The sequence below is a fragment of the Rhopalosiphum padi genome, chromosome 3 (genome assembly GCF_020882245.1).
Source record: "Rhopalosiphum padi isolate XX-2018 chromosome 3, ASM2088224v1, whole genome shotgun sequence".
NCBI classification, from domain to species: domain Eukaryota; kingdom Metazoa; phylum Arthropoda; class Insecta; order Hemiptera; family Aphididae; genus Rhopalosiphum; species Rhopalosiphum padi.
Window position 1 is genome coordinate 10,952,385 of NC_083599.1, and position 25,796 is coordinate 10,978,180.

Below are 25,796 nucleotides of genomic sequence, written 5' to 3' on the forward strand. Positions count from 1 at the left end.
AATGGCATAGTGTGGTGGGAGGATCAGGAGAAATCCGGTTACCTCCACTGCCGCCTCCATCGATATGTCAAATCGAAGACTTTTTTTCGAACCGAATACGGCAGCTAATATAAACTTAAGTCATGGAATTAAAGTGGTATTAATAATAATTATTGTCAAATGTGGGTATTAATTAGTTAAAAAAATAAGACAAAAAATGTATTTGTTTTTAATTTTTTTACTTAAATGGATAATTAATTTTCTAGTTAACGTAAGGACTTAACTAGTTTAGTGAACTGTTGAAATAACAGCTTTTTCAGTTGCTTTAAAATTATTCCATTAAGTCAAAAATAAAAACATTTTTATACCTATAATCTTATTAATAATGGTTTTGTAATATTATGATTTTAAATAAAAACAATCTAATGACCTATGATAATATTTATAGTAATATATAATACTATAATTTCTGTTCTGTTTCTTAATAAGATAATATTATGTATTGTATAAATAAACAAAAAATACACTTTATGTGAACCACTTACTAATTAAAAATGTAGTTATACTTTAAACTTGAAGAGTTAAATGTATTATTATTTGTTAACTATTAACTTCTAACTTAATGTCTAATGATCTTATGTTCACTTAACTTAACTTAAATTATTTTCATTAACTTGCTTCGTAACCTTTGATTATCAATAGTGGTAATACCTGTAAGAAATAGGACAAACACATCCAAGACTTTTAGAGAACACTATACCTACCCTGTAATAGTTTATTCTTCATAGTTCATATTACAATCGTATAGCATAAGTATACCTATGCATAATTGTATTTAGCGAATTATGTGTGGTTGAAGTTAATATAATACAGAGTAAATTCATCCCAGGTATTGGGTAATAATATGTATTTTATGATATTTTTTTATTTTCAAGAGAGCAATGAATAAATTTATAAAATAATGTTTTACTTACGCACTGTTAACTCGTAAAAACAATATATCGTAAAAATCTAACATACTAACGAAAATAATGTTGTCACCTTAAAATTTAATAATATCAGGGAAATTGACTCAAACGTTGAATCCAACTAAACAAAATCGATTCCGGTGAACACAAATTTGATATTATGCTGTAGTGCTGTTACTCTGGACTCTGGTAAGACGAATACGAGTGACGACACATGCGGGATTATAGCATCATCTTAGGTTGGTATGTCGTATGTGTGCAACATTCTACGTCGAACGCTAAATAATTATAATTCATTTATTGCAATTTTTTCGTGTGTACTCGATGTTTTTATGCTTAAATTAACCTATACCATGTAATATCGTTTTAACAAGAACGAACAATTTACTTGGCAAAAATTATAAATGTATTGGAAATCGTATAGTGTGTAGTATAATACTTCAGTATTAAAATATTGAATTGTACCTTTTTCTATTTAATATACACATTTTGTTCCTCCTTGTTAACTTTATGATTTTATAAATATAGGCTTATTGAGACCATTGTAAAAAATATTATACTTTTTGTGTAGCATTGGCAATGTATATTACTTTGTACAACGGCTATATGAATATGATTATGTATAAAACTATATTGCAATATTGTATTATAAGCGGACCTCCACACTTTTGTTATGAAAATAGCTTGGTGAAACCCAAAACCGCAAATCGTCAATTTTTCCGTTAGACCAAAAGTGTAAATTAATTTTGCACTTTTGTACCTTATTAATATTTAATAGTGAGATAAAAGTGCAAAAATAGAATGTATTATAGGTTAAAACGAATTATGGAACTAAACCAATAATTAACGGTTAAGGTCTCCCAATATTATCTGATTAAAATATTGTACCCGTTATACTATAAGTTTCAGTTTAAAATTTGATGCTCATTTTATTTATTTATTAAAATATACTTAGTATTATTATATTTCAAAAACAACAGCAGTTATCGATTTTAGTTGAAATTTAGTACTATAATAATTATCGTATCAAATTTTATTGTAAAAAATTACAGTGACACTTATTATCAATTGATAATCATTTAAGATTTAAAATAACTATACAATATATATACACATTATAAACTTATATCAAATGGTACTTGATAAATCTAATATAAAAGCATGGAACTTGGATGTATATTGAAAAAAAATTCTAGATTAAACTACTTAAAAACTGTGACTTCAAATTTCAAAATTTATTTTAAGGTACCTATACTCATTATAATTATACTAATTACTAGTAATATGTAATTTTAATTGTAAATGTTATATAACTCATTTTAATATTACTGCAGTAAAAACTTAATTAATAACTAGGTATATGATATTGATAAAATACACTTTATTTTTGTAAAATTTATTTGCGCTTATAGAATATTTATTTTTATTTTTGGGTTATAGGTATTCGGGTCATATTTTGCGCTTATGGGCTGTAGCCAAGCACCTAGTCTATTTACTTGAGTATTAAAATCAATTAAAGTGATCCATCAGATACATGACTCACATAGTCATATTATAATATAATTTAATATTATTTATTATATACATGTATATATAATATATATATTATATATTATATGTATTTTTATAAAAATACATATTAAATATATATTTTATCGTGATTATTTTAAAATACCTTAATACCTCGCCTGACTAGCCTAAAAAAATTAAATTTTATCTTGAGCTGCTAAAAACATGCTTACCTATACGATTAGGTACTCTTTTTTATTTATTATTTTCAACGAATACATATAAATGAGATTCAACAAAGTAATTTGTCAGTAAAATGCAAATATATAACACACACACACACACACATATATATATATAATATAACTATATAAGTAATAGAATGGAGGAAATTAATTTTTTTATAGCCAATAGGTATATGTATTTGCAATAAAAAAAAAATCTGTTAAATCAGCTTTCTTAGCGACGATGATCGATACATTTGGCACGAGTGAAATATAAAGATCGGTCGGCCGCACGACGATTATATTATATTATAAAGTACATATATTGCGAAGTAAAAAAAACCCAATGAAAATTTGCAATAATAGCACTTGTTGCTGCTTGCTGCCTTCCGTCGCGAAACCGCGCGAATAGAAAGCGACGTCGTTGGCGGCGGCTGAGAATAGTTTGCGATGGTACAGCGCGGGTCGGGGGAAGAGTAGTTTTCTCAACCAGCACCGCCGCCTTCGGTTAAGAATGTTCCCCCTCGCCACAGCCATCACCACCACCTCTCACTGGTAACCAATCGTCTACTAGTCACTACATACATGTATATCTGCCTATGATATCGGCACCGTCGCCATAGCACAAGCTCGCAATGCTCAGTAGAGCAATAGCAGTTTCACACGTACGCACGGAAACGACTGACTCTATGCATGTGCTTCAGCCTCATTTCCTGCTTCGTCTCAAAAATTATATGTCAGAACTACTACAGTGTCAGGTGTGATCGTATATCAGTGAAATATTGGATCTCCACGACGTTTAACGTGACGGCACTTCCATTTTACGACTTTGGACATTTTTGCAGTAAAGGCGGTCCGCCAACGACGACGACAACAAACGATATTGGGACCGCACGACGATCATTAACGTACGTATACACAATATATTTTATGTTTCTTAATTTACTGCTGTGCTATATTAATATATAAATACGCTTATGTATTATAATATATGCGAAAACACTACGCAAGGATTTCGCAAATATTTGCAAAATCTTTTTCATTAACATGCAGCACCCTCTATATAATATATATTATTTAGTATATAACATAATGTTTATGTATGACGTATAAATGCATAATACTTAATAGTGTTATGATAAACGTTCGAGAGAGACTTGAACGCGCGTTGTCATTCTCGCGAGGTTGAGGATAGATCATAATGGGTCACGTATAATATTTATTTATAATACATTGTGCAGCGTTAAAATCGCGTGGTTTTACTTTATACCTATACCGCCAATTAAATATAGTTTCGATGGACACGTCATCTCCTCGGTGGACGTGGCTCTCTCTCTTTTCCACCACGACCACCGCCGCTGCCACGACTTCCTAATACAAACCCTATATTATACATATACCTTACCGACGTACGTGCCGCGGTTATCCACCTGTAAATGTACCTATACGCGAGGGCTGTGTGCACTTCGTATAGTATATATATATATAACATATACACACACGTCGCTCGTCCGTGTGTGCGCTTTATTATACTGTATATTATAGGCACGCTGTATACACACAGCTTCCGCACGCACGCGCAAATAAAATATGTTGCGGCGGCGTCTGCACACTCTCTCTGCTCAACAATCGTCGCCGCCACCGCCGTATAATAATAATAGTTTTGTAAGTTATAAGTATAGCGCTGTCGTCGCTTCTGCGGAAAAGAGAGAGCAGCTCGTGGCGGCGGCGAAATCTATGTCACTAAACCGCCGCCGCCGCCGCATTTCCCACATTATACACACGCACGCGCAGCAGCTATGTATCTGCACGACGACATATTATGAGAACGAATAAAAAGAAATTTGACGGCGGCGCGCCTTCGGTCCTCGTCATCAATCCACAAACGTATATACGGACGAACGACTATACGACTATACGACTATACGACGACTCGCGTATATGTTATATGCCAGTGCGCCGTATACGCATTATTATTATATTATATATTATCACCTATCACATTATATTATATATTATTATAAATTGGCTTTACGCGAGCCCTCCTCGTGCGCAATATAATTATATTATATAATATATGCATGTTATTATGTTCGGATGACGTCTTATTAACGTTTAGAATTGGTTTTTTTTTTCCTCTACAGTTTTCGCGGTGTCGTTTTTGTCCGCGTTTGACAATTACGACGAACATCGCGCCCCCGCTATGATTCACAGCGGCGGCGGCGCCGATTGTTATACAGCTACAGTGGCGACCACGACGAACGCTGGCAACCCGACGATGATGATGGCCAATATACAACAACAACAACAACAACAACAACAACAGCAGCAGCAGCAGCAGCAGCAGCAGCATCAACAGCAACAGCAAACCTCCGCTGCTGCAGATGTGCCGACGGATTTCTGGTGGTGGTCCACGACGACGGCGGCTGCGGCCCAGCAACACGCCGACGACGGCGGTGCGGCTGTAGCCGGACACCAACACCAGCAAATATCGTCTTCGTCCTCTCAACAGCAACAACAGCACCAAGCAACTATTGACGGAGACGAGTTCGACGGTTTCGACTTGTCGCTGCTCATAAACGGCGCCGGCGACGGATACTTCAGCGACGCCTCGTCGGCCGACTGTCGCGTGCCGGCGGCCGCCATTTCCGCGACGGTTACCGTGCACACCAACGCGTCCATGGACGGCGGCGGCGACTGTTATTACCCGTCGCCCGCGACGTCCACGTCATCGCTGCAACAGCAACTCGACCTGCAGCAACTGCTGTCCATATACGACGACATATGTTTTTTCAGCGGCAGCACCGCCGAAGAGGACGCGAAATCGATTTTACAGCAGCAGCAGCAGCAGCCTCCGGCGGTGGCCCCGGCCGTAGTGTCCACCACGACCGCCGCCGCCGACGTCCGTCAGCCCAAAATCGCCGCCACGCCGCCCGTCATCTCGACCGGACCGCTCGTCAACGCGGCGACGACGACCGACACCAACTCAACAGCAGCCGCCGCCGCTGCCGCCAAGGACCGCGTCGGCAAGACCACCCTGTTGAGATCGCTTTTGACGGCCACAGTACCGGCGCCGGCCATCATACCGTTGTCGCCCACGCGCCCGGTCGACTCGCCGCCGGCAGCCATAGTCGAGTCCACCACCGAAGTGACCGCGGAAGCGGCCGCGGCCATATCGACGACTACGGTGAAACGCGATGACGTCTCGCCGGACAGCCACAACAAAAACAACAACAACAACAAACACCGACTGCTGATCGAAATGTTACGCGGCGGCAACGTGGACGACGACGTCGTCCCGACGGCGCCGACGGTGCGGCCAGCGCGCCGTAGACCGCGCGCCGAGACGTTCGGTTCCGACGACGAAGGCGGACCACCGGTGGGCAGCCGTCGCCGGTTGGACGCGCCGCCGTCTCTGCAACTGGACGGCGGACAGGCGTCCCGCGGCCAATACGACGCGGACGACGACGAACTACTGTTGTACGGCGGCCCTTATTATTCGGCCGCGACGTCGCCGTCGTGGCTAGACCGCATGGTGGCCGCCGCCGCCGCCGCGACGACGGGCCCCGGCACTGCCGATTTCTTTTCCGGCGACATCGACCAAGACCAAGACCTCTACCGTCGGCGACAACAACAACAACAACAACAACAGCAGCAGCAGCAGCAACAAAACGGCGACCGCGAAGTGGACATCATCAACATCGTGGACGACTGCTGCAGCGTCAGCGATTATTGCAACAACTACGGCATGGGCGGCTTCGACCAGGGCTACTACTCCGTGGCTTCGGCCGAAGTAGCGTACAGCCCACAGACTTCGGCTCCAGTGCCGTCCGTCACGCCGCCGCCATCGTCGTGTGGCGACCCGACGACGACCACGACCACGGTAAATATATATAATATGTACAACATAATAATTATACACATAATATTATACATGTGAAATAAATATTTGAATGTGATGGCGAGACGTGATTTCCACCACGTTGGATTTGTGTTCGCTTTCTGATTATATATATATTATACTATATACGAACTCAAATCGGTTCTGGTAAAAACGGGTTATGAGCTGAATGAGATACACTCGAGCGACTTGAATATTCCAGTCGTATAAAAAATCAGTGAGACTTCCATGCATTACGAAATCTCGACTGGCAATAATTTGAATAAATGAAATAAAATAAATCTGTTTCTGATTTTCATTTCGTTAAACGCAGCATAATGTATAATATATAGTTATGTGAAAGTTTCGCCGTATCACCCCCATACCCTTATTCGTGCACTATACTTGTCCGTGCGTTTAGGAACTACTGCAGTCTTCGTTTGACGCAAAAATGACCACCGAGGGTCGTTACACTCCGTAATGGTCTCTTATATATTTGATTTTCGTGTATATTATATTTGTCAGTTGCTTTATTATATATATGCTTGATCTGAGCTAGTTGAGGGGCGTAACGCGTGCACGCAGTTCTCGTTTGTCAGACAAGTCACTATAAAAACGAAACGAAACGAAAAAAAAAATTGCTCGAACCTACGACATGACGTAATTATAATAATATTATAATATTATCGTATACGTAGTCTCGGAGCGCAACAAGACAATTAGGTGCGGCGATTGCGAGCCGAGGAAACGCCCGGGCGCGGCCCACATTCCATCGCCGCGGCGCAGAACAGGTTTTCGCGCGCGCCCGTCGCTATAAAAAAAAAAAATTACAAAAACTATTCCGTACGCCCGGAGCGGCTTTAATATGATTTCTATTTTATTACGCATCGCCATCCATGTAGAATAATATAATATAGCCCTCTCCTCGCCGACCCCACCGCCCCGCCACACCTACAGCTGGCGGCTATTCCATTGCTATGTTTATACGTATATATTATATTATATTATATTGTGTGCACGCCGCCCGTGTACAACGCTGTTGCGGTTGTTGTTGCCATATTATATTATGTTTTAAATATTATATAGTATTGTACACACAATCAGACTTGTGTTGCGGCGGCCGAGTACTATATTATTACCGCGATAATAATATAAAATAGTATATATATATATATTATTATATTGTCGTATATTCGCCTCGTCGGCGTGTTTACTTGCGCGCTAAACTTCGCTGGCCCCCCCCAGGCCGTCTCACAGCGCGATTCGTCCCCGGGGAGGGAGGTCTGAGTTCATACGCATCACTCCGTCGGGTAACGAGCGGAATCTAAGCGGAAAAAAAAACCGCACGACCCTTATTTCCAATCACTTCGCCTGTATAAGTGCGCCGTAGTGTCCCGCCGTATTATATACGATACGTACTGCACGAGCAGACTTTAGAACGGCGGTCATATACGACGGTGCGCGACGACATGGTGATGTTGTTGTGTATAAATGTATAATAATAATATAATTATGTATAATATAATGTTATATCATATTCATGTACGATATTGTTGATATTATGATAATATATAAAACCAGTAAGGTGACTACTATAATATAGTTATAGTAATGAAGTTGCGAACATCGTCCGTACAAATGATCGTTGTTTGTTTGTTTGTCCTAAATTTTCTCGAAAACTGCTCGATCGTTTTCAATAAAACTCATTATAAATTATAATATTAAATCGATTTCTTGAGAATCTAAGAGTGTTAATTTATTATTTGTTTTTTTTTATCGCCGCGCGGAAGTTCGCATACAGCGAATCACGGCGTCAATTTGTTTTTGGCTTACAAAAATCGAATATAAATAAACAATATAAAAATGGTTTCCATTGAAGGTTACAGATTACATTATTATTATTATAATAGAATAAGTAGAATAAATGGGATATTAAAATGTTTACAAATATAAATATATTTAAAAAAAAATCATAAATTCAAATATACCTACTTATGAACACAATATTATAACGATTAGTTTATTATGATTTGTTTATAAATTCTAGACATATTTTTGTTGTAAACACATAAAGACGAATACATAATCTTAACGATGTGGTATTTACGTCGACTTTTAAACATTGGTTAAATTTTTTTTGGTGTTTAAATTAAAAATATGTTTAGAATTAATAATTGGAAAGTCCTAAAATGAATTATTATAATATTGTGTTTGAATTATACATTTCAACTGAAGCGATAACCCAGTCGAAGTAGGTTACTACACACATAGAATTTTATATTTAATTATGTATTTTTTATGACGATCTATGACACACGATCGCCAATAGAACTATGTTACCATTTACCACAACGATGACGCAAATACTTGTATTCGCTTTTGCTGTAATTTGTTAGGTAACATTTAGGACTTTTTGACAGAAAAAAAATAATAACATTCAAATTAACATATTATCCTACACTGAAAACGTTTCATCACGGTTTTTTGGTGTCTCACGCAGTAACATAGATGAAATTGGCCCATTTCATGTAATTCTGATATTATATAACATTATATAATCTAATAATACCTAAATCAGCAATTTAAATAATAATGGTAATAGTTATAAATTACAATAATTTTTGCTGATAAATTAATCTGATACAAATAATTAAATATTTTTTGATAACTTCGGTCAATCAACTCTAAGAAATACAATTTGGATACAATAGTTGGGCCCTAATATATACTTCAGCACAGCACGCTTACGTTTCTACAGCTATTTATAATTGAGATCGTATATGTTCTACTTTATAGAGTGTGTTTGCATATTTCAATAATAACTAATAAGTGGTAACTTTGTGATTGCACAAAAATTGCAATACCTAGTACTAATGTTTGTAAATTTATTCAAAAACTATTACAAATCTATGCATAAATTCTTAATACTATAAATTACAATAATATTTACATTTTTCTTTAAATGCTTTAAAAATCAACATTTAACGAACTGCAGTGGTTAATGGTTATAATTTATAGCTCGCGTGTATACATATATTATAACATAATAGATTCGCGATCAAGAATAAATTCTTATCGAAATTTTATTCATTTTATTTGAATAAGTTAAATAAATTGCATATCAAGTGGACTCATTCATTTCGTATGGTAATGGTATATAATACATAATTAAACGAGTGTATTATGAAGATTTGTTCGATAATATCGCTTCAGGTGACAATATTAAAAATTGGTCAACTGTTTTTCGCACGCGTGAGTCTATAATATTATAATAATGTACATAATATTTCGATTTATCCACCGAGTATATATTACCGCAAATTATACACAAATGACAACGATTATATTTTTATTTCAAGTCCTTTCGAGCGGGCCAAACGCCATAATATCCTCTTGCGATATAGTGTACCGATACGGGAATAATGTTAAAAAAATACATGGGATTGTGGTCGACGATCTTTCCCCTCGTCCATTCCAGCATCGCGCATATGCAGGTGTTTGCCACGCGCGCGTTCGTTGCGTAATCACCGCGGCGGCCGTCTTATGCTACACACGCGTCGGATAACCTTGTGCCGGGACGCACATAACGTATACATATAGTTATAATATTATTTATATCTGTATTCTATATTTACATACAATATTATGTGTATATACTCTCGTATACACGACGACCGCGCCCGCCGACGCACTTGGAATTTGATCATTTCGAAAGGAGCGCGCGTGACGACGACAGTGTCCGGTAGAAAGTAAAAAAAACACGCACACCCCGCCGCTCTTCCACTGTGTCCGAACTAGCCACTCTAGATATATATATATATAAATATATGTATATATAGAAGAACCTACTGCGTCGTATATATGATGATTATTATGTGCGTCAACGTTTTGTTGATTTTGTTTTTCGTTTCGACACACGTGGGGTCCGTCCGCGGTCATGTACCTATATATGTAATATGCGTGAGTAATAATAACTACATAATAAGGTCCGCGGAAGAGTACACGTGTACGAAAATGAAAAAATATCACAACACGGTTGTGTAAGTCGGTATCATACGCTACACAGTCTATTGATGAACAGAAACGTATACAAATTCATAACCACCAACCCACAGTATATCTGCAGATATGTTAGCACTCGCGAACCTTCTATTGTGTACGCATGCGGGTGTGTGAAAAGATTCACATAGGTATTTGTCTATTTTTCACAAGTGATTACTTGATAAATAAAGATATAAAAAAATAGGATAATAAAAGGTGTATATCGCAATTATAACTGACACATTTTCATGTCATTTTAAAGTACACCGACACACCGTGTATATCATTTTAATATGCAACAATAATGCCTCTATTCTAACATAGATCAAGTGACGCTAATTTTTTATAACTTATATCCGCTAATAAAGTAGATAATATGATAACGTTATTGAACTCATATTCAAAAACAAATCTTGCCTATATCAATATTCATTATAAAATATGAAACAATATAATTAAAGGAATATTTCAATGCAATATTACCTATTTTTAATCATTATCGAAAAATTAAAAATTCGTTCAAAATTGCATTTTTCAGTTATGATTCATAGTACACTGTAGGTTTGTAGCTATACCTAGTAATAGATAGCTATTCCTATATTTTTGGTAGCAATTATTTTTTTTAATACAACGTGTTTCATACTCAAATATTTACCATATATATAATTTATATATATATGTTCGACAATAATCACATTTTATAATGGGCTAGTAAACAAAAATGTATTCGTTTTACCTGATAAATTTGTAATCCGCATTACATTATTCGAGAGTTGATCGTGTAAGATATTAAAGCAATATGGCATGAATAAGATTCAAACTTCCCTAACAATTTATAATAATAAAAATAATTAACACTATTATACTTTTTACGAACCGTATAACCAATCTAAGCGCAAACTTAAGAGTCTCGTTTTGAACGCATAAAAGTTGTTGATACTTACATTATTATACATTATTTTACCATATCTCTATTAGCCTTAATTATTATTGTCTACATATTGTAGTACCCACGGCTACAAGTAAATAATAGCAATACGACGCCGATAACATCGTGCAATTGAATGAAGGCGTATTTTACTATATTTAAAAAAAAAATACGACGCAGTAGTCAGTCTGTAATAATATGCTGACCATGGTAATGAATAATATCATTAATATCAATAAATTATAATAAATTATACAATGGATTTCATAATTATATTGCAATTTGACATTTTTTTTTCACACTGTTATATAGTATTTGTTATGTGGAAAATAAATAAATGCGTGATTCTTGATTTTCTTACAAAATGTTTATACATATATGATATTTGTCGTAAAATCATTTTGGTATAATATCTGTACAAATAATTAATTGTTTCGTAATAAAATATGTTGTTTTGATTTTGTCAACGCCCTTTTATACATCATAGGACATAGGTAATAGTGAACTAGCATTAAATGACTCATAAAATATACCTATTCCAGATGAAAGCCTCTATATAATGTTCTTTGTTCGTAAAAAATATGTTATTGAACAGATTTAAAAAAAAAAAAAGAAGTCGTTAAATAGGTATTTTCGTTTTTGCGCCTATTGTAAAAAAAAAAACATAAGTAGACCTATAAAAATATATGACGGAGAATGGAAAACGGGTTTAGTTTATTACAAGTCCAAAAACGGTTTCGATTTTTTTTGAGTTTCGAATCTAAAAAACAGTTTCGTTTTTTCCAAGTTCCGAGTTTGAAACAGTTTCAATTTTTTTTCGGACTAACCGGTTTTACGAATAGGTCTCAAACCTGTTTTGATCTGCCTAAGTATATATAGTATATATATATAAGCTTTATTTATCGCCAGATCCAAAATACACACACCTACTCGCCCCCTCCACGCGTACTCGTACCTATTTCCGTGTATACCATTCGATTTCGTAAATCATAAATTTCACGGTGTCAGCGCCGCATACCAACACGTCATCACGTAGTTAAAGCTAAACAACATACGATGATCATCATCATCGTCATATGATTAGTGTTGCGTCGAACCGTTTATTAAACGTCATTTATTTTTCATAACCTTTCAGAGCGACGACGGCGACAATATGGTCCAACAACTGACGACCTGGAAAACGACTGAAGCGACGGCATCCGACGACTATTACGACAGGCTGCTGATGACGGTCATGATGGAGGCGGCGGCCGCTGCGTCCACGGTTCCATCGCCGGCCAGCGATAGCAACTGCGCCGGCGCGGCTGATAACGTCGGCAGCAGCTACATCAGCAGCAGCAGCAGCATCAGCAGCAACAGCAGCAGTAGCAGCACTTGTAGCACTACGTTCAACAGCGTGGCCGGCGGCGACGTGGACGGCGGCAGTGACGGTAGCAACACCATGTGCTTCAAGATCGAAGCGGACGACGACGAGTGCTGCGGCGACGCGGCCACCACGACGGCCGGCGACGAAGACGACGTCGACGACGACAACGAGTCGGACGTGCCCGACGCGACAATGAACTTTCAACCGAGACAGCTGCTCGTCAACGCCGCCGCGACGTGCTGTACGACCACGGCAGCCGTGGCGGAGCCGGAAAACAAGACCGCGGCGGCCGTCGGCCCTTCCGCCGGGTCCACCACGTCGTCGTCGCAACACATCCACTTGTGGCAGTTCCTCAAAGAACTGTTGACCGCGTCATCGGCGGCCGCGGAGCTGCAGACGGCCGCGGCGGACGGCGACGCGGTTCACGGCGCGTCGCCGCCGTCCCCGTCGGCGACGTCCACGACGCTCTCGAACTCCGCCGCCGCCGCGAACAAGTCGCAGCAGCCGCCGCAGCAGATGATCCGGTGGCTGGACCGGAAGCTGGGCGTGTTCAAGATCGAAGACAGCCAGGCCGTGGCCCGTCTCTGGGGCCGCCGCAAGAACCGTCCCGCCATGAACTACGACAAACTGTCCCGGAGCCTGCGACAGTACTACAAAAAGGGCATCATGCGCAAGACGGAACGCTCGCAACGGCTCGTCTACCAGTTTTGTCATCCGTACAACGCTTGACACGTATAATAGCATAGAACTAAAACTCACATGTACATACATATATATATATATATATATATTATATATATATATTATTATTATTATCATCGGGTCTGCGATATAATTTGTGACGTTTTTGAAAATGCGTTTATACGCGAGTTTTTCATATAGGAGAGATCGCCCAGAATCTAATCATGTTTTTATGATATTGTTGAACTGGACTCGAAGCTCACCCCCATAATATTATAAATGTGGTCACTCTTAATATTGTAACGCAGTCCCGATTGTAATGTATTAAGTATTAATTACGTACGCTATCGTCGCACTGGTAGTGGATTACAAACTTAAGCACGGTGGTGGTAATAATAAATGATAAGTAAAAACTTGTTAGGTTAAGTTAAAGCAGTGCTTGTACTTCGGCCGAACTATTTTGTAGTAATAATTCGGTAGAGGTGAGGCGCTCATAATATATTTTATTGTACACACGTGTATAAGCGCGATACGCCGCGCCGTCTCGTATACAGTCGTCGCCGTCGGACGGGCGGGCGGCGGACGCGAAGCCGCTTAGGCGCGAGCGATGAACGCGGAAGGTAATTTTCGCGAGCGCCACCGTCACGACCTTTTTTTAGGATGACGGGCTTTCGTTTTTGGGGAGGGGGGAATAGAGGACGGTTTTCGAAAATGCAGTCCGTTGACGATTTCGGTTTGTATGTATAACAATATAAACTAAATTTCACGAACGATTTTCGACGGTATATTATTATAATATACCTATAGTTACTTGTAGTCGAGCACGAGCAGGAGGAGAGTTGGGAGAGCATTGTGGCGCTTTTGGCGCGATTTTTTTTTTTTTTACTATTTTAAAACTACCCGACCGCTGAGGCCCTCTGCGGCCCCGGTTGGACTTGGGTGGTTGTTATCGGTCCCATATATCAATGATATATTGTCTATTACGTACGTTCTGTGAACATGTTTTTTAAATTGTAATTATAAAATATATATATATTTTTTATTTTACATTATAATTATTATATTAATTCAATATTCTATTATAAGGTGTAACATATATATTGTAACTAATTAGATTTAAAATATTGTGGGAAGAAGGAGGCGTTTATGGTTTCTGTGTGGACTGTATTAATCCGCAGACGTGATACGCCAATCGGTGCAGGTACATTATAATTATTATTACATTAAACTACGAATAAAATAATCAAAAATATAAAACTAAAACCATATTGAATTCAATGCTTGAATTGAAAAAAAACAGTGTCTATGGACTCGAATGAAACTAAGGATTTAGTTAAAACATAAGTTCCTTATAATATGTGTCATTAACTTTAAATTTTTACCTTTTGGCTTGTTTGATCTAAATTCTAGACTATTATGTCATTTAAAAATAGAAAAGATAAGCCAAAACATAATAAAAAAATAATTCTTTCCTTATATATTTTAAATAGGGTGACTCAGATTATTCAAGCACTGATTTCAACTATGTGCACTAATACTGCAAATAAAAATGTATATTTTATTATAGGTACATTATAATATATTGTATACAGTGCACTATTATACAATAATATGATATTAAATATTATCCAATTTATTTCATTTTAAATGTTTTATTTTTATTTATAAATTTATAATGCTCATTATAACTAATATAACTTAAAATGTCTGTAATAATTATTGATCTAATTAACTTAAGTTTTGAAAATTTAATAATTTTAATCTTGTTTTATGATTGTTAAATTTTATATAATACTGATTCATGTGTATACATGCGCTCATTAATAAATGTTAACTTTTAATTGCTCTGCATATTTTAATTATATTGTAAATAGTTTTTATAAGACAGTACGATGTACATACACAACGGTGTATTTTATTTTATAAACATTGTATATTATAATATTGATAAATGATAATAATAAATACACGTTGACGTTTTATATAATATATATTATATTGTATGTATAGTATTGATCTGTAAGTCGAGCTACGTCTTATAATATTATACACGTTAACGTTACCTTTTATTAACATATTAGTTCAAGTTATATTAATGTTATGACTTACCTATGGTTTTTATACATATATATTATAATAAATGTGCTTACAAAAAAAATATTACATGACGAACAATAATAGTCAACAACGCGGTTACGGGTTATTATTGTGTATACCTATAAGTATATGATGTAGGTATACCGTTATTTTATAACTTTAATTTAATTGATAAGAATTTGTATATAGGTAGTATAATTAAGCAAGTGGAGTTCACTCTTTTTTATATTATTTTCAAATTTTAAATCCATATAATATATATAAGAAGGGTTTTTAACAATAATTTTAAAATTTGTTTTATGATTGATTGTAATCACTATATATCTGTATATATAATGTATATTATATTATTATTTTTTTTTTGTATTTTTTTTTATAAATGTTTCAAACATTAAATTTTTTTATAAATATTGTAATATTTGAGTTTAGTTTTTTAATAATATAATAATATTTTATATTTCTTTAACTGCTCTTCATTACACAGCTTTAATGGATGGAATTGTAGGCATTTATCGATTCTATCAGTTATTTTTTTCATCAATAGAAAATAGAATAGGTAAGTATATTGATTCCACAAGTATCGGCTTCACTAAAAAGGATTGTAGTTGATTAAAGATCAAACTATAGACTCTAGCCAAAGCAAATTAAGGTTGTTTGTAAAAGTAACTCGATATTAAGACGAGAACTACGCTACAGTTTTCCTAAAAAATTAACAAATTAAGTTACATCAGAACTTATTAAAATATTGTAAACAATATAAAAATCTTACAAAGTTAAGTATTTGTTTACACTCGTATTACAGTACAGTACCGTAAATTTCAACTTCATATATGAGTTAAAAATTATAAGGCAATGAATTTATGTGAGGCTCCGTCCCCATTCAGTTTTCAAATATTCAATTTTAAACATAGTCATTCATATTTTAAATCTTATTAAAAATTTAAAATACGCAACGTAATTACTAATTACGTATAAATTGATAGTGTAATACCTACTGATCACGCATACTGGTGTATACGATCACGACGGTCTAAGAACGTTTCATGTTTTGTTATCGATATCATCATCTATATTCTATAACAAAAGATATAAATTATTGTCTCTATATGTATGCAAACGCTAACGAAAATACCGTACACATTATAAACACATTATTAAACACGGTATAGGTAGGTAGGTACTATAAAATATCGTATGACGATATTACTAATTACTATATTAATTACTAGATATTTTGTGTTATGTAATATTGTTGTAGTTAGATTTTATTCAAAAAATAAATTAATATATGCCACGGTGGCGCTTACAAAAGTAAAGTCATATACTCATATCTACTCTTAAGTCTTAATGTAATATAATTATTATACATTATCGCTTGGCGTGGTTGTAGTGTTTCGGATTGATCAATCCTCGTGAATTATGATAATAATCCATAATATTAAACATATCATATCGTAAAATACTATGTAATGTAATATTAACAAAAAAAATTGTTTAATTTTTGAAGTGTAACACGCACTCTACGCCATTGACGTATTAATTCATTAAAGTTAAAACTTGAAACCAAATAAAAAAAAATTTAACAATATTACTATAATATGGCATTATTCAACAAAAGTATGAACATTTTTAATATTTGATGTTTGTCGATGTTGAAATTATTTCCAATGAATATTGTGATATAAAAATATAATAATGTACAACTGAAAACGTTAAATTATTTGATTCAGTCGTCAACAAAAATGTCATTAATATAATGAATGAATAAATAAGTAATAACTAGGTAATAACAGTATTAAATATTTAGTACTTTCGTTTTACAATTTAACAAAATATAGTTGATACATCTATAATTAATAATGTGTACTATTATTACTTATTAGCTATTATTATATAATAATTTATTGACATAGAAAAAAAATTAATTGTAATAAACAAAAAAGGTTATAAAATTGATAAAACGTTCAAATATGTTGAAAGTTATATCAGGCCGAAAGAAAATGTTATTAATATTTTTTAATAATAGTTCATAGTTCACTATGATTATTTCTTTTTTAATTACAAAAAAACAACGAAATTATTTTTGTTATTTTTTTTATTATTATTTTCCAATTATATAATTAGTTGAATATTGTAGGAATTGAATTGTATAGGTACAACCAAAATTGTAGCCCTCCAAAATGATTGGTATATGTATATTGCCTTCCACCTTTATATATCTCTGGGAGCATACACACAGTACATACATGCAAATTATAATAGTCCCCCAAATTTAAAACTCAAATTGCGCTTACGGGTACTACACCAACCCTATACTAAATAATAATAATAATAATAAATATTGAAAAGACACATCATTGTATATACATGGTACATTTATGGTAGCAATTAAAATCTAAAATATAGTTTTCCAATAAAAAGGTATACATATTAGAATATATATATATATTATCCAGAATTATGAAAGAATTATTGAATAAAATATTTGCATTATTATTATTACCCAATATATGTATATTTGGAGCAGTAGATATTATTAATACAGGATATCTAGTGATGATTTGCCCATTGCGATTTGCGATATATCCTGAAATAATAAAAATATCATAATTTTGTTTCTTTTTTTAAAGATTACGGGGACAAGTACTATCATTGATTATAAATAGTAAGTATTTATAATTAATGGCACTACTAGTTTTTCATATTTTAATTTAATTAAAAAAAAGTTGAAGTTACCCATTTTGTATACTATATTTTTCTGATAATTTTGTCACTTCAATATTTTATTTTCATTATTTTCATGATTTTTAATATTTTTTTTTAGTTTTAAGAAAAATTGTGAATTATGACGGGATAGTGTATTTTTAAGGAGTTTAATATAGGCAATATTTAAGGCGTGTACGAATGTGACTTGTAACTACAATAGAACTTATACTTTCCAGTGTTATCAAACATGTTGCCTGCGGGCTAGTGCCCACATAATAATATACGTACAAAAATATTCTTAAAACTAAAAAAAATATTGAAAATCATAATAAGTTGTTATATAGGTATTAAGATATATAAGGTCGAATTAGTAATTCATTAGGCTCTGTTAAAAAAATTATTATAAAACTTAAGAAGTGATCCCTTGCCACCTAGTTTTAAGATATTTTTAGGTATTCTTGAATTAAGTACTCAAATTAAAAATACAAATGTGCCTATGTATTTTGATACCCAATAAACTTGTACATATAATTAATTAAATTCAAAACCATTAGAACCTAAGTACATATACTTAATTAAATTTAACTTGGTTTATTTGGATAAAAATGGAAAATTTTATTTATAAACTAATTTCAAAGAAATAGGTTATTGAAAAAAAAAAAAATCATAGATCATTACTTTACAAAAATATTTCAGAGTAGAGCTCGGTTAAAAACAATCAGTTTGATGATTTTCCTAAAATACCTACCTATGCGTTTTATAAAATATATTAGAATTTAATTCATCCAACAAACAGAGAAATAACATTGTTCATCTGACAAAATTACTAGTTAAACATTTAATAATTAACCATATCCATTGATAACATGCAAATGCATATTTCCAAACTAATTTTATGACAAAAGGATCTTTAATTATAACTTTGTTATACTAAATTAAAATCAAAAACAGTATTAAACAACTTTTAGATTTCTTTAAATATACAAAAAAGTATAACTGTATTTAAATGGGTTCAGTACAATAAATTTTTAAACAGATGTAAAATATATTAAGTAGATAAGTATCTATTTAAATATCTACCAAATGTTTGAAAGAAATGCCCTATTCCAGTAGTTAAGCACCATATGTCATGTATGTTTGATTAAAATTTCAAATATGTATTACCTCACAAAATTTGTTAAAAATTACATATGAATGCACTATTTGTGAACTGTGGGTAATAGTAATTTGATATCTGTAATTTTTACTACTTTATCAGAATTAAAAGCTGTAGTTGTAGTATTACACTTAACCAAATTCAATTATTTCTACAGTAAAATAATTATGATTAAACAATAATGTTTATTTTTAAATAGTAAAGCTACCACTAATTTGGTGCTACAGCTATGAGTACTATAAAAAAATTAAAATGTTAACTACTCATTTCGGATGTTATCCATCATCTGGCTAATTCTAAAATAAAGTTTACTCTATATTTTACATTGGGAGCTAAGTGTAATGATAAAATGTGTACCTAATACCTATCAGTGTATTTTGATTGAAATATTGAAATTGCAGTCAAAACAAATAAATATGATATTGTTAGCCAATCTTAAATTGTATAAACTACTGTAGACATTTTTTAAATTCATTATTATTTAAAAACATATAAATATTAAAAATATTTTAAATTAGTTATGTGTTTTTAGTTTAGAAAAAAGAGAAAACATGTTAGACTGTCATTGACTTAAAAAATGTTGTTACACATTGTTAAAAAATGAAGTAAAAATAAAGGTAATAAACAAATTTATTGATATTGTTAATTGTTGACATTTAAAATTATAAAATATTTTTCTTAACTGTTAAAAGAAAATGTTGAATAGGTATATAATAAAATATAAATGGTTTATGAATGAATAGAGAATTTAATTAAACTTAAAAACTATTATTATTATTTAGTATTATATTATATAGTGTTATATTAAATAACAATAAAATGACAAAAAACACATGGAGCATCTAATAGAATTGTCATTATTAATTTCATGTGCATAAAATTATCACTTTTGATTAGTCAACTATGTTATTAAATTACAAATGTATAACTAAAAACAAAAATTCAGTGTTTAGTAAAGGTTAGTCACTATTATAAAATAACTAGAAACAATGATGTAACTTTCACTAGGTTATAAAAGTATCTACTATTAAAAATAACAATTATAGAAACAAAAAATAATTAATTTAGATAAACAGAATATTTTATATTTACTGAATAATGTATGAGAGGTATTTATGCATGTATAATGTATATTATGAATATTTGAGAATTCTATGATTAATTTATATTTTTTATAAAATTGAAATTGTCACATATAAATATTTGTGATACATTCATCATTCATACATTAACATTGAATAATCATTGTATAACTAGTTTAAAAATTCATCAATTATGCATAGTATAACAACACGTTTTGGATAAATTTTAAAAAAATTTTCTTTAAACCAGAACGGTAAATTCAGATTAACTACCCAATACACATGCTTATGAATACCTACATTAATTTTTAAAGATACTTAATATAGAAATAAAAAATGTATAAAAAGTTATTACAAAAATAAATAAATTACAACTTATTATCATTCATATTATTAAAAAGTATAAATGCAACAATAAAAACCTTATAACAATTAACTAAAGCATTTTACAATTATTCAACACTGTTTATAATATTATTTTTCTTATTTTATATTATTGTATTAATCTATAATATAATATTGATATAATTTGAAAGAACTACTAAAAATCTTTAGGTGTATGCTTATGCTTGTAGCAGCAGCACTAGTGATGTCATATGACACTATGGCAGCAATAATTACAACGACGATAATAAAAGGAGTTTTAAAATTTAGGAACTATAAGACAAATTAAAAAAAAAACATAACAAATTCTTTGTCACCCAAAATCTTTTTTTTATGGTATTCAGCTGTTACTGTTGAGTTATAATAAAATTACTTATTAATGTGATCATGAACGAAACCGGCAGTCTACTATAATTGTACAGACCGAGTCACCACCATTGTAGTAACGATATTACAAGGGTAATGGGCAATGGCGAACGGTGTGTTCGTTTACATTAGTTAAGTTAGAATACTCGCAACAAGCAGTTTGCCGTTGGAAATATTACTTTATCAGTGAGACAGTAAAGTTGTAATCTCAACCGTTGTGGACTATGGCGTATTGGTGTCGTGAACTGTAGTGATGGACTCCGGCACGTACACTGTACAAGAGAGAGAAAAAAGTTTAATGGTGAGGCGGTTGACAACAATATCAGTTGAGACTCGTGTTGGCTTACAGATTAATGCATGCAATGTTGACAATCGGCGGCATGTTGCATTTCTTTACGTTTAATGTCAATAACAAAAATGCCATCACCTGCGAAATATTAAGTATTTAGTATTTACTATTTACGATCAGTTATCACAGTAAACGCAATCATCAGCAAGCAGCTATCAACACCGGCGCATTCGGCTGCAGCTGATAAGCTTGTCCGACCGCTAGTGACCACGGTTTCAAGCGTAACCGCCGCAGCCACTGCCGGCGTTATCAGACCGCAGTCAATGTTATCAGACCGCCGTCGGCGTGATCATTACCATTCATACCGACGACGTTTGGATTTCAGAATACCGTCAGAGTGCCTCGATGTGGGCGCGCCGGGCAAAGGTATGACTTGGGCACGTGCGACGCGCCTCAAACTTTCAAAACTGAGTTTGTCACGAAAGTCGTAGGCCACTAGCGTAATCGACAAGCTCGAGTCGGTGACCGGATTCGTCGTTTGTGCGATAGTTTCACTATCGATATCATTCACCGGCGGCACGCTCGCGTTTAGGCGCCCGTACCCGCGTTCACCGTTCGATCACGTGCAAATAATATGCTCATCGTTGTGAAATGTTCACCGCTCACTCGAACAATTGACTGCCGTACGCTTAACCACGAACACGAGACCACACGACTCGTTCACACGGTCACCGGGTGAGCGGCGATTACGTTATCGGTTATCACAACACTGTTCTGCGCGTATTTATCTCGTGCGCGTTTGCCGATAATAATTGAAATTAATCATTGTCGCTGTTATTCGAACGAACGGCGGGAGGCCATCGCTGCTGGTCCGTCTGTGCGCACGTCAATCGTTTGTTCGCTGATCACCGTCGACATCGTTTGTCCGGCGTCGCCTGCGACCTGTTCACCCGGAAAAAAACGCGACCGAATATGACGGGGGGCGGCGTCACAGACGGTGCGGCTGCTGCGGTAGCCACTGCTGTCGTTGACGAGTTCCTGACGCCGCACAAGCAGGAGGACGCGATGGTGACGACGTCGCCGCTGGTCGGTTTGGTCAGCGGGTGCGCCGGCGCCGTGGCGCTCGTGTACGTGGGCCAGCCGCTGGACACGGTCAAGGTACGCATGCAACTGTCCACGGCCACCCGGGCCGTGACGTCTGGCGGAGGCGGCGGCGGCGTGTCCATGTGGGGTTGCGTGCGCGACATGTGGCGCCAGGCCCTGGTGACTCCGGTCCCACATCATCGGCCGCTGACGAACAACGCAGCGGCCGCCGGAGCCGTAGTCGAGGCGTGCCCGTTGACGGCCGCCGCGGCCTCCGGTCAGCCGGCCAGCAAGGCGGCCGCGGCCGGACGCATGGCTCGGCTCATGTACGCGGGCACGGCGCCCGCGTTGCTGGCCAACGTGGCCGAAAACGGAGTACTGTTCGCGGCGTACGGCCCGTGCCAGCGGTTGGTGTCGTTCGCGTTGGATCTGTTTGGCGGGCCCGGTGCCGGCACTGGTGCTGTCGTGGACGTGGAGAAAAAACTGGGCCCCGCCGGCATGGCCACGGCCGGCAGCTTGGCGTCGCTGTGCTCGGCGTTCGCGCTGTGCCCCACCGAGCTGATAAAGGTCCGTCTACAGGCCGCCGACCTGGACCGGGCCAACGGCGCCTCCGCTTCCGGTACGTCGGCCGGACGTCCGCACAGAGCCGCGGCCGGCACGCTGCAAGTCGTGGCCCGGGTGTGGACCACCGAGGGCGGTCTTCGCGGCATGTATCGGGGACTGGGCTCGACGGTGGCACGCGAGATGCCTGGCTACTATGTATTCTTCCTGGCGTACGAGGCGTGCCGCACTTACTTGACCAATTGGCATTACGGTCCGTTAGGCTCGTTGATGACCGCCAAGGCGCCGTTGGTGGAACACCGAGAGGATCCTGCTTGGGTGACCATGACGGCGGGAGCAGCTGCTGGCACTTGTCTCTGGCTAGTCGTGTATCCGGTGGACGCGATCAAGTCTCGAATTCAAGCGTCAGGCGGCGGAGGTAGTACAGCCGAAAGTCCGAGTGGCGGTTTCTTGAGGGCCATGGCACTGTCTGTGCGCAACGAGGGTCCGCTGGCCTTGTATCGCGGCCTGGCACCCACGTTGCTACGCACTGTTCCTGCGTCGGCCGTTATGTTTTGGACTGTGGAGCGTACCAAGACGCTGCTGACGGGTTATGGGCTATGAGTTTTAGTTTTATGTATTCCTACTTGTTCGATAATGTTATGATATGATACCTATTTGTCGTTAGATCAATATTATGCATTTTCAAATATACTGTTTGTCGACATAGGTATACCATCCATAGAAGGAGATGACACAGATTTGGTATTATGTGTGAAGTGGGTTTTTAATTTTATCAACATAAAAATATTTAACACATACCCACTTAAATATAGTAATTGATTTAATTTGTCATTTACATCACTAATATTCACTACAACGTACTTCCACTGATTTGTTATTTATTTATCAGTTGTGTACCCTAGGGTACCTCTGCACTATTAGTAAATTATACTTATTAAAATTCAATTTCATGTTTCAATCATCTCCATGTGTATGTTTAAAGATGCCACAATAGTAGTTACCAATAATTAAATAAAACCAATCATTTTGATTATTATAATCATAGTTAGTTTAATTGTCCTTGTAAGTTATATAGTAGTCTTAAATTTTTAATTGGTACAATACATTATTTATTTATGTTTGCTTAAAATGTGCAAACTATTTACTTTGTTTTCTAACAATTTTTTACTATGAACTACATTACTCAGGAAGGAATGATTTTTTTTTATTTTCAATCTAAAATAAATAAATATCATAACATAACACAAATATTTTATTTTTAAAAAAATAACTTTGATCCAAGGATTGTAACTGATAATATTATAACAATATGTCGTGAAAAAATATATAAACAGATTGTTATGTAATAAATGCATTTTTAACAGCCAATAAGTATCAATTGCAAGGAATCTTAATTATTTTTATCATAATTGCCTATACAAATCCCCTTAAAATCGTTACAATTGCATTGTATTCAGTATAGTATAATGTAGGTAATATATCATACTAATATAATATATAAATCATAAATATGTCTTCCATATTATAATGTAAGTCTTCCATGTATTGCTCAGTTATTGTTATTGTTGATTGTCATTTTAGTTAATTGTTACTATTACTATTTTGTAAATATTTTTTTAATTTTTTTCTTAGTTCATAAGTTATAGTTGTTAATTACCTGTTATATTAATTTTATTTGTATCCATATGGTAGCATTGTCATTACCATCAATCATGCACTATGTTTTTTTTTATGTTGAATATTTTTGTCACAACCAACACCTAGCCCTGACATTTTATAAACATCCTTATTTATTTATATGAATATTGTTATTACTTAGTCATTGTATGTATATTTATACATTGATATAATAGAGTTTGTAGACTGCCTATATGATGTTATTTTTGCTTTCAACCAACCTTACGTAGCTGTACTATTGGCATGGTCAGCCACACTCATTAGTCATCCTACTTTGGTATAAATGCTTCATCTTTTCAACATATCCAGTTTTGGATTTAGGAAAGGACAGCAGTTTGATTACATTCATCACTTGTTAAATAATGTGTAGCAACTTCAAAGTTTAATCTTAAATAGATTTTTATATTGATTATCAACATAACTAAATATGATAATTTTTTAATAATATTTAATTTTATTACAGTTTAGGTGTAAAAAGAAAGTTTTTATGAAGTTATTTGACTAACATACAATATATATATATATATATATATATTTATATGTATTATGTATACGTAAAATATGATTTGGTTAACAACTTTTTTTATAAAATATTTCTTCTATGTAATAAAGAAGTAATACTAATAAGAATGTAATATATAAAAAGTAATACTTGAATGAATCGTGAATTGAATAATTTAACTATATGAAATATGAATACCTACATACTATTGTTGATTATAGATAGCCAGATAGGTACTTGTATTAATAATCAATGATATTACATACAACAATAATGTAAAAATGAAAGTGTGTATTAACTATAAGTTATTTTTT

General features: G+C 34.9%; 2 protein-coding genes across 2 annotated transcripts; both read left to right on the forward strand.

Moving 5' to 3' along the window:
* Window positions 1-3,176: 3,176 nt before the first annotated feature.
* LOC132924335 (serine-rich adhesin for platelets-like) lies at window positions 3,177-16,076 on the forward strand. Its single transcript, XM_060988568.1, has 3 exons — window positions 3,177-3,588; window positions 4,825-6,563; window positions 12,665-16,076. The coding sequence occupies exons 2-3, from the start codon at window positions 4,884-4,886 to the stop codon at window positions 13,622-13,624; spliced, it is 2,640 nt and encodes an 879-aa protein (XP_060844551.1). The 5' UTR covers window positions 3,177-3,588; window positions 4,825-4,883; the 3' UTR covers window positions 13,625-16,076.
* Window positions 16,077-21,919: 5,843 nt separating this feature from the next.
* On the forward strand, window positions 21,920-25,173 carry LOC132926410 (mitochondrial ornithine transporter 1-like). Its single transcript, XM_060990758.1, has one exon. The coding sequence runs from the start codon at window positions 22,629-22,631 to the stop codon at window positions 23,901-23,903; it is 1,275 nt and encodes a 424-aa protein (XP_060846741.1). The 5' UTR covers window positions 21,920-22,628; the 3' UTR covers window positions 23,904-25,173.
* Window positions 25,174-25,796: the final 623 nt, after the last annotated feature.

Excerpts from the sequence above, each read along its gene's own strand:
- LOC132924335 (XM_060988568.1), top strand. The coding sequence starts at position 4,884 with ATGATTCACAGCGGCGGCGGCGCCGATTGTTATACAGCTACAGTGGCG. Across the intron at positions 6,564-12,664 it reads CGACGACGACCACGACCACG|AGCGACGACGGCGACAATAT; the intron begins GTAAATATATAT and ends ATAACCTTTCAG.
- LOC132926410 (XM_060990758.1), top strand. The coding sequence starts at position 22,629 with ATGACGGGGGGCGGCGTCACAGACGGTGCGGCTGCTGCGGTAGCCACT.